The sequence below is a fragment of the Eurytemora carolleeae genome, unplaced genomic scaffold (genome assembly GCF_000591075.1).
Source record: "Eurytemora carolleeae unplaced genomic scaffold, Eaff_2.0 scaffold537, whole genome shotgun sequence".
NCBI lineage: Eukaryota > Metazoa > Arthropoda > Copepoda > Calanoida > Temoridae > Eurytemora > Eurytemora carolleeae.
This window is the reverse complement of record NW_019396509.1, coordinates 82,671-93,649: the sequence shown is the minus strand read 5'-3', so window position 1 is coordinate 93,649 and position 10,979 is coordinate 82,671. Positions and strand designations below refer to the sequence as shown.

Here is a 10,979-nt window from a genome sequence, read left to right as displayed (position 1 = left end):
ATTTCGATTTCAATTTTGATTTATATCAAACTCGTAAACAGCATGGATACACATACAAATGGAAACAATAGAAGCTGTCAATTAAAACAGTTTCCCGTTGATCACTTGTAAACTTGTACTCCAAAAAAAAGCGTGTTAACAATCAAAGTTTGAAAAAAGTCGTCTTCGTTGTATTTATATAATCGTCGACTTTACTTGGAAGTTTGCGGATTTCCCCAATTGCATTGGTTGATTTTTGATAAAATTGATAGGTGTACAGGGAAAACCAGAACACTCTGGAAAAGGAAGACGACGTTTATGCACAATGTTTATTTAAATTGTCCAATTATCATGTGCAGTGTAAACAGTTCCATTTCACTTATTAAGGGATTGAGTAAGTCTATAGTAAAATCATTTGCTTTATAACAACATCAAATACACTTACTGCTTTAATTTAGTCTTCCTATTCCACAGTTTTCTGGTTCTCTCTGTACAGTGTATATCTAAGTTTTTATGTACATAGTACATAAATAGACAAGATAAATTGACGCACATTTTTTGGTAATGATTGTTTGAAACTCTCTCCAATGCAGTACGCGAACTTCATTTGTTACTTTCTTGGCAGTGTACATACAGTGTACATACAGTGTGCATACAGTGTACATACATTGTACATACAGTGTACATACAGTGTACATACAGTGTACATACAGTGTACATACAGTGTACATACAGTGTACATACAGTGTACATACAGAAAACCGGTTTTACTGTTTAAATGTTTCCAGCAGGAATTTTTTTATATCCTCTAACTCTGCAGGTGTTGCCTCATGTCCCATACCTATACAAAGAAAAATTTAATTGCAAGTTAAAAAGCTATTTATATGTCTTCTTTTTTTCTCTTTAAAAATGACCATAAAACAATTTTATGTAAAAATATGAATTCTATTGCAAAAGATTGCAATATCTCATTAATGGGACAATCTGTCCAAACATTATGTTTAATAAAATTTAGCTTACTGATTGATACCTTAGGATAGCAATTGGAAAATACCACTTGTTTTTGAATTGTTAGATATAGTATCTAATCTAATTTCTATTGACACTTTTGATTATCAAGAATTAAATGAGTTTATTTGTTTGTTTTTTTATGTACCGCCTTTAAAATGCAGTTACAAATGAGAACATTAATATGTTTATTCATTCTTTCATTCTTTAAATATGCATATTCTGTACACCTCGTAATATATTTATCTGTGATTATATCTATTGTACCTTAATTTTGTACTACAGACAGACAAACAAACAAACACCAAGACAAGCCAAATTTATATATAGATATGTACTTTGTTTGTCTGTTTGTGCCCAATAAACGTCAAAATGTCAAGAGTTCGTTTTTAAAAATGTGCCAATTTAAATAGAAAAAATTTGAGATATGATAAAAATTACAACCTTCAAAACAAATATATATTAGAAGAGGGGAGTAAGGGGTGGGGTGTGTGTAGCACGGGTAACTTTAAGAATTTAACGCGTACAATAAGCCGGGCCGGCACCATCACATGCATAAATTGAATCGCGTAATGCAAATGACATTTCTTATTTTCGAAAATTGTGAAAATCAAATATTTAATGTTTATTGTTCAAACTTCATTTAATAATATTTATGGTGACCAACAAACTATGAATTTATCTACCAATCCAATCCAATTTTTACCTTTTACGCTAAAGTAGAAAAAGAAGAAAATGAAAGTATCTTGTAAATTATAGTTTCCTTGAAACCAGTGCCAGGTATCCGATATATTTATTACCTTTTCCATTCAGACCCATTCAATACCCTACATAATTCATTCTTATTCATCATTCTATATAATTCATTCTTCCTATATAATTCATTCTTATTTATCACTCTATATAATTCATTCTTATTCATCATCCTATATAATTCATTCTTATTCATTATCCTATATAATTCATTCTTATTCATCATTCTATATAATTCATTCTTAATCATTATCCTATACAATTCATTCCTATTCATTATCATATATAATTCATTCTTATTCATCATTCTATATAATTCATTCTTATTCATCATTCTGTATAATTCTTTCTTATTCACTATCCTATATAATTCATTCTTATTCATTATCCTATATAATTCATTCTTATTCATCAATTCTATATAATTCATTCTTATTCATTATCCTATATAATTTATTTTTATTCATCACTCTATATAATTCATTCTTATTCATCATCCTGTTCAATGTTTATTTATATCCATTGCAAAATCTATCTATTTGTAATCTAAAAAGTATTTATTTCCCCTTTCTCGTTAAATTTTGTCCAATGACCATTTCCCAATCTCAATTCGTCCTCGCCCCCCTCCCTCCTCCCCCTCGATTCCATTTAGGAAAATGGGATAAATTTCTCCGTATTAACCTTATACTACATTTTACAATTCTTAACTTAGTTCTATAAAAGTTGAACTTCATTGAAACAAATAAAGTTCTGGCAGAAACCCGAGGTTGTCGAGAACACAATATATATAAATTTTATAAAGTATATAGTCTCTCAGCTCTGTTTGTTTGTATATCTGATCATAACTCAGGAACTCCTTGACTGATTTGCTTCAAATGATTGGGGAACTCGGGAAAACCGCGGGAATGTTCCTAGTTTGGTTTAAAAACTCTAAAGTGATTGGGTCGACTTTTATCGTGGAAAATCCAGACAAAGCTGGTCTCCAAAGCTAGTAAAAGTTATTATAAACTTAAAAATCAAAACGTACAGAAAAGAGAGAAAGTGCTAAGAATTCTTTAATAATTTAGGGACTGTATACTTGAAGTCAATTACAAGTTAAACTTTATTTTTATTAGAAAATCCGATTCACACAGGTATACTACCCTTTGTACATCTGTCTGATAATCGAACCATGTGACATTATTGACACGGAGCTCGAGGTTCCCGGCATATGCGTTTATCTCCGTCGTCGGACAATGATAAAACAAAGGTGTTTAGGGTACAATTTTAATTTGGACATGCCAGTTTAAATATGGAGGGTGAGTGTTAGTAATTTGGATCCGTCTTGTGAACAAAACTTAATCTGGATTTAGACCTTGAATCAGATTTAATCCGTTCCTAAATTAATNATAATTAAAATATTATAATTATATATTAGGTTAGAACGAAAAGTGAAACTCCATTTAAAAAGAACCAATCAAGAGTACCAAGGCATACAACTATTTAAATAAATAGTTAAATTAATTTATAAAAGTTTACAGTCCTTTTAAGAACAGGTATGAAGTTTAAATGAGCGTTTAAAAACATATATAATACCTGGATACGTGACGAACTTATGATTTCCCGCCATACTTTTAACGATCGAACTTGTTGCGGCACCGCGCGCGAAGCTCACAACAGAATCGGAGTCCCCATGCGCCTACACAAATAGAAATACCATATTTTTTAATATAAAAGACATTAAGATAATGGTAATACTATCATAATATTATTTTATTACAATAATAATTACTAATAATACTAATAATACTTATAATACTAATACTAATACTAATACTAATACTAATACCAATACTAATACCAATACCAATACCAATATTAATACTAATACTATAATATCATTAATAGCAATAATAAAACAATAATAACAAACGCACAAGAGGACAAAATTAAATCCTAAATTTTGGGAATTATAATGTTTATATTTCAATACGTAAGTATTGTAAATCTTAAAATTGTTTTTAAATTCTTAAATTTTCTTTTTGACTTTTTAGATAATTAAATATGTCTGTGAAGAGAAAAAGAAGACAGATGGATCCAAATAAAGCTTTCATGTGCAGCAAGCAAAGAAATCTAATAAATCTTATTCCACCGCAGTTGCCTCGCAATGCAGTAAACTATATTGACAGCTTCCAGTTTACGTATGTAATGTATTTCAAACAAATACCATCATCCTTCATTTTATGTTTTCTTTTTCTTTAATAAAGAGGATCATTTTTAAAAGTTCTATGCTTATGAACCTGGAATACTTATTATATTATGAACCTGGAATACTTATTGTGAACCTGGAATAATTATTATATTATGAACCTGGAATACTTATTGTGAACCTGGAATACTTATTATGAACCTGAAATACTTATTATATTATGAACCTGGAATACTTATTATATTATGAACCTGGAATACTTATTATGAACCTGGAATACTTAAAATGGACCTGGAATACTGATCATACACCTGGAATACTTATGAACCTGCAATACATATTATGAACCTGGAATACTTATTATACACCTGGAATACTAATTATCAACCCTAAATACTTATCATACACTGGAATACTTACTATGAACCTGGAATACTTATTACGAACCTGGAATACTTATTATGAACCTGGAATACTAATTATGAACCCTGGATACTTATTGTGAACCAGGAATACTTACTATGAACCTGTAATACTTATTACGAACCTGGAATACTTATTACGAACCTGGAATACTTATTTTGCACCTGGAATACTTATTATATGAACCTGGAATACTTGTTATGATTCTGGCATAATCATTATGAACCTGGAATACTTATTATGAACTTGGAATAAATGTTATGAACCTGGAATAATTATTACGAACCTGGAATACTTATTATGAACCTGGAATACTTATTATGAACCTGGAATACTTATTACGAACCTGGAATACTTATTATGAACCTGGAATACTTATTACGAACCTGGAATACTTATTATCAACCTGGAATACTTATCATGAACCTGGAATACTTATTATGAACCTGGAATACTTATTATGAACCTGGAATACTTATTATGAACCTGGAATACTAATTATGAACCTGGAATACTTATTTTGCACCTGGAATACTTGTTATGATTCTGGCATAATCATTATGAACCTGGAATACTTAGTACGAACCTGGAATACTTATAAACCTGGAATACTTATTATAAACCTGTAATACTAATTATGAACCTGGAATACTTGTTATGAACCTGGAATACTTATAATGAACCTGGATTACTTATTATGAACCAGGAATACTTATTATGAACCTGGAATACTTATTATGAACCTGGAATACTTGCTATGAACCTGCAATACTTATTATGAATCTGGAATACTTATTATGAAACTGGAATACTTATTATGAAACAACTGGAATACTTATCATACACCTGGAATACTTATCATACACCTGGAATACTTATGAACCTGGAATACTTTTCATACTTATTATGAATCTGGAATACTTATTATGAACCTGGAATACCTATTATGAACCTGGAATACTAATTATTAACCTGGAATACTTATTATGAACCTGGATTACTTATTATTAACCTGGAATACTGGAGTATCTACAATTCTCTTCTTGAGAGCACTGATATTTCCAGGTAGGTAGCAGGATAAGGCAACACAACCAGCTAACTGGTTCTCACTGGTTAGAGTAGCGCGTAATGATACTGCTCCACCCTGTAATCAAGGGATTGTTTGTTATTTAAGAGATAGACTTCAATACACTTAAATCTATTTTTGTAAATATTTCCACGATTTAATAAAATTGTTATTGAAACCAGGGACATAGTGGAGGTTTAGTCCAGGGGGTTGACTTTTGTGTGCACCCCCCTAACGGTTGATGTGCAACCCCTAAAAAACCCGTATTAAGAAAAAAAAATTAAAGTTTAAAATCTATGTTAATCTACCTGACTATTAGTCATCTGACCATAATTACCAATATATTTTACTTTTTTGAGTATATTATATATCATAAATCATGCCAATATCAATCATATTATGACTTGATTACACTGGAGACAGTATTATTTAAAGCATTTTACCGATACCTAAATCTGTATTTTGTGGCGCTTTGTGAGAGAAAAGATGTCACAAAACATTGTTGATAAAAAATATTCTCAAATTTCCCTATAAATATTCCCTAACCAATAAATAGGTCCGGTGGGTGATGTTTGCATCTACATTTTGCATATTGATGATGAAAATTGTTCAATCCATGGTTTAAAATAATAAAAATAAAGCTGTTTTGAACCAAACGGGTAAAAAATAGTATTCCATTCAAATGATATGGCCTTAGAATTAATAAAAAATAATTAAAAGCTTAAATAACACTGCCTCCAAATTCAAGAACTCTTGGTTTGTTTGCAACAAATACAAATCTGATAATATATGTAAGTTTAATATATTAGAGCCTGCCTCTGATTGAAAGATCTTTGATCCAATGAAGTATTACAATCCCCACCAAAATACAAAGTGAACATTATTTGAGTTGAAAAAGTGAACATTAGTTGAGTTGAACCTTATTTTACTTTTTAAGAAAGTTAGGATTTTTTAAAGCATTTGAAATGATAATAAGTTTGCAATGTTTTGATTCTGTATAGTGTACAGTGTATAGTGTACAGTGTACACTGTACACATATAATGTTGCCAAAACTTGTTTATTTTAATTAAAGATACCATCTAAAAATGTTTAATTGATAAATATATCCAAAAATAATAATTCTATCGTAATGCACCTGGGAAGAGCTTCCAATACTTGGGAAAAGCCTCCAACAATAACTTAATCTGATTGAAATGAATACCCAGGAAATAGCTTCCTATAATACATGAGATATTCCTCCAATATTAACTCTGCTTTAATACCAAGGAAACAGCCTCCAATAATACCTGGGGAAACCACCAATCATGACTCTATCTGCTGGAATACCTGAAAAAAAGCCTCCGATCATGTCTCTATCTGCTGGAATACCTGAGAAAATCCTCCGATCATGACTATCTGCTTGAATACCTGATACAAGCCTCTAATCATGACTATCTGTTGAAATACCTGAAGCCTATGATCATGACTCTATCTGCATAAATATCTGAGAAAATCCTCCGATCATGACTCTATCTGTTGAAATACCCGAGAAAAGCCTCCGATCATGACTATATCTGCATAAATACCTGAGAAAAGCCTCCGATCATGACTCTATCTGCATAAATACCTGAGAAAAGCCTCCGATCATGACTATATCTCATAAATACCTGAGAAAAGCCTCCGATCATGACTCTATCTGCTTGAATCCCATGCTTCTCTTCTCCTTTGACTATATTCATCAAGTAATCTACTGCCCAATCCACTCCTGCACTAAACAATAACATAATAAAAAACAAAAAAAATAGCAAAATCCTTTCATCACTAAATTAATAAACTCCCTAAACAATTTTTGAAGAATTATGAGAAAAATATTTTTACAGGCAAAGAAAGAGTTATTGAACAACGTAAATACCAGTATTTTTTTAATAAAAATTTCAAAGCGAGATTGCCAAGAGATTAAAAAAATGTAGTAACAAAGCAATTGCCATGATAAAATTTCATTAAAAATTGTTAACAACAAATGATTCTTCTTATTATTTTTATATTGTAACAAATCAAAAAAGGTAGAATTGTCAAAAAAGACTTTCGTTTTATTTTTAAAAGGTTTTTTTTTTAAAAGAGGAGTGTGCCGGATTCACAAACTTTTATCTGATCAATGTAGAAGATAAGTCGTTTTTCTAACTTGAAAAGTATTTTTTACTTCGGACAAATAACTCCATAATTTATATAAGAATAAGTCCGCAAGTCACTTTGATAGAGAAAACAATAATCAATATTCAAAAAGAGAAACATGGATAGCTCATTCATTTCTGATCAAACAAAGGTTTTAAGGGTACCGTTGTTAATCAGTAATTATATAATTGAAGAATCAACTAAATTTACGCTTACAGTACCATTAAATGCGTAATAATCTGTCCACTACTGACTAAAACTAAAAGTTCATGTTTACCTATCTTCTCTTTTTTCATCCTTTTCATCCAGACTAGTAATATCATACCAGGCAGGCATAGCCGCTCCACCATTTATGGTTACAGGAAGCATGGGAGCAGTGGGACATATCACCTAGAGAATAATTGCTTTTACTAGAAATTCAGGAGTCTTCGTGCCACTGTTTATGGTTACAGGAACATGGGAGCAGTGGGACATATCACCTAGAGAATAATTAATTTTACAAAGAATTTGTGGCGCTTCGCTTAATTCTTGATTATCCACATTTACATATCATTAAAAAATATCAATTATATTCTGAAAAAAAAATATTCTGTTTAGAATTAAGACTCGGACATTGACAACAGGTTCTTTAGACATCCTGAGATGGAATTTAAAGAATTTGAGCCGCGGTTTAAATCCGCCAAAACCCGGTTTCAATTAAGCGCCGGCTTAAATTTTGAAACATTTGATACAATTTTAAGTGGAACCAACCATATTTAAACCGCGGCTTAAATTTAAACCGCCGCTCAAATTCTATAAATTCGGCCGCTGTACCGATTAAATACGATTGATTCTGCGAGGCCGGTCAATATTTTACCTTTAAAAAGTCTGGTTTGATTGTATTGAGTGCTCCTGCCCATCCTAGACCTGTATCTCCTAGTCCATGAAGGAACACAAGAGTAGCAGTGTGACGAGCACTAGCATTCAAGATTACAGGGGGGATATTCATTTTTTAGAATCAAGAAAATATTCTGAAATTAGGATGTTGTTCTTTTTTTAAACAGCCTTTCAATGTAACGTTAAATCAAATCAAATCAAATCAAATCAAATCAAATCAAATCAAATCAAATCAAACTATTAGGGTTGTCTTACGTCCATTCTATAATTCCAAAATGACTTTACTAGATCGAAATTTTAGACTGGGTTTAAGTGACCAAATCAAATCAAATCATACGATTCTCAGTGCAAAACAAGTTTTCCAACGGCTCCATGGAAACTGTATCTGGGACATGATAAGAGAGGAACAAGGCACTTTTCTATTGGATTTTAAAAGAAAGTCTGGCGGATTTCGAATTTAAAAAAACAGCTGAGAAAAACATGGCCGATTTTAGTCAAACGCAAGTAAAAAATCTGTTCTTGGTTATCCCACTCTTCTAAAAAATTTATACATTTAAATAAAATTTAAAAAAAAATGTTCATCCTTCTAGGAGTTTTAAGTGAAAGGAAGTGTAATTATTACCTTATAATCTAATTTTTTAATTCATATAACTTTGCAGCATATGATATTTCAAACTAGATTAGATTTGTAAGCAATGCTGCATAGTTTAAAACATTAAAGGTATAAGAAGACATAGGTTGCAAAAATTTAAGGATTATAAGATAAGAACTTGATTTGATTTGATTTGAACTTTCCTTTAAGGTTCTTTGAAAGAGTTTTGATTTAAATTTGGAAAATTAAAATATTTAACTTAAATTATTCGAGTATTTTTTTCCCACGATAACTTTTAAAAAACTTTTCGCCGGGTGCAGAATTTTTCATTTTTAATCTGAAAAAAATAAAGATTCGATCTGAACATTTATAAATATAATTTTATAAACTATACGATATAACTGATATAATCACAGAAAGATAATTTTAGTTTTAATTTATTTATTCTTGATAGTTTAATCTAGTCTGGAACCTGGAACCATTCATCAAGCGCTTTTAATACGTTTGTTCAGGATTTATTAAAGGGACTGTAAGCGTAATTTCAATTGTACCTTCATGCAAAGATGACAATGCTTGATTCACAACGGTACCCTTGATACCTTAATCTAATTAATAATGTGGAAGTTAACATATTTTTCCTATTTGAAAAGTGTTTAGTTTGGCTAAATTCTTCATTGATTTTTATAAGCAAAAAATACGCAAGTCACTTTCGAAGAGAGACCACAAGTTAAAAAAAAAAGTTTTAAAAAAGACTAAGCTTTCAGGGAACCTTTCATAATCGGACATTGACATGTTTACATTACCGTCACTTGAATTTACGCTTATTGTATATTTAAACAAATTAAATCATTATTCCTGGTTCTTTCAGAGAGAAAACATATTAGTTCACTATTTTTTGACGAAAGGAAAGGAATCTGTTGGTAAAGCCGACTTAAAAGGGATAGAAGCTTAAAATCTATATTACAGGAACAGACCTGAAAAATAGGTCGGTTTGTATGCCACCAATAGGTCGGTTTGTATGCCACCAAATGAAGAATTATCTTAATTTAGATTTCTTAACAAGATTTGAATTGTCTATATCGAGAATGAATTACGTTTAAGCCTATTCGACCAGGGATAAATGAAATATCCTTATTTTTTTTAGCTGAAAATTTTTTTTTTGCAATTGTGGTTGCTTGCGCATTCATGCTATAGAGAATATGAACAAAATTCAATTATTTTAAATAGAAACAATAATATGACACTCTTTAAACAGAGGGTCACTTGAAATTGTGTCTACAGCCCCTTTATAAAGTAACTTTATATAGTAACTTTATACAGTAACTTAATATAGTAACTTTATATAGTAACTTTATATAGTAACTTTATATAGTAACTTTATATAGTAACTTTATACAGTAACTTGTAAATAATAAAATTTTCATGCTTTGTATCGTTTGACATATTGAATAATCTTAGATCTATCTGTTGAACTCTCAACTCCTATCTCTAACAGATCTTCGTCATCGACCCCAAGGAGGACCTCTACATCCACCTCGTGATGCTGAAAGGTCGGGAGGAGGTTAAGCAGACCCAGTTTTTTTAAAATACCTCGCACTGTCAGTTCCTTGATTCTAGCTGCAGGGTCAGTCTTTTTATTTCGTCTCCTTTGGCCACAGAAATATATTTATTTATGATATTAATTCTCATAAAAAAAGTGATTTACAATTATGATTATTAAAACTTTGCAACCTTAATAATAATAATAATAAGCAACCTATTATCATGATAATGCTAATGATAATGCTAATGCTAATGCTAATGCTAATGCTAATCCTAATGCTATTGCTAATGCTAATGCTAATGCTAATGCTAATGCTAATGATAATGCTAATGATAATGCTAAAATGATAATGATAATGATAATGATAATGATAATGATAATGATAATGATAATGATAAT

General features: G+C 30.5%; 1 protein-coding gene and 1 long non-coding RNA gene across 3 annotated transcripts; both read right to left on the bottom strand.

Moving 5' to 3' along the window:
- Positions 1-338: 338 nt before the first annotated feature.
- On the bottom strand, positions 339-8,603 carry LOC111704590 (acyl-protein thioesterase 1). Its single transcript, XM_023476873.1, has 6 exons — positions 8,426-8,603; positions 7,847-7,959; positions 7,065-7,167; positions 5,364-5,495; positions 3,316-3,418; positions 339-820 (listed from the first exon to the last, which is right to left on the bottom strand). The coding sequence occupies exons 1-6, from the start codon at positions 8,555-8,557 to the stop codon at positions 747-749; spliced, it is 657 nt and encodes a 218-aa protein (XP_023332641.1). The 5' UTR covers positions 8,558-8,603; the 3' UTR covers positions 339-746.
- A 772-nt stretch (positions 8,604-9,375) lies between these two features.
- LOC111704589 (uncharacterized) lies at positions 9,376-10,714 on the bottom strand. 2 transcript variants are annotated; one of them, XR_002765852.1, is made up of 2 exons: positions 9,841-10,714; positions 9,376-9,588 (listed from the first exon to the last, which is right to left on the bottom strand). It is a non-coding gene; the product is annotated as an uncharacterized LOC111704589 (long non-coding RNA). The 2 variants fall into 2 exon arrangements; XR_002765853.1 differs by having other exon boundaries at positions 9,376-9,564.
- Between the last annotated feature and the right edge of the window lie 265 nt (positions 10,715-10,979).

Excerpts from the sequence above, each read along its gene's own strand:
- LOC111704590 (XM_023476873.1), bottom strand. The coding sequence starts at position 8,557 with ATGAATATCCCCCCTGTAATCTTGAATGCTAGTGCTCGTCACACTGCT. Across the intron at positions 7,960-8,425 it reads TCAAACCAGACTTTTTAAAG|GTGATATGTCCCACTGCTCC; the intron begins GTAAAATATTGA and ends ATTATTCTCTAG. Across the intron at positions 3,419-5,363 it reads TAGATACTCCAGTATTCCAG|GCGCATGGGGACTCCGATTC; the intron begins GTTAATAATAAG and ends CTATTTGTGTAG.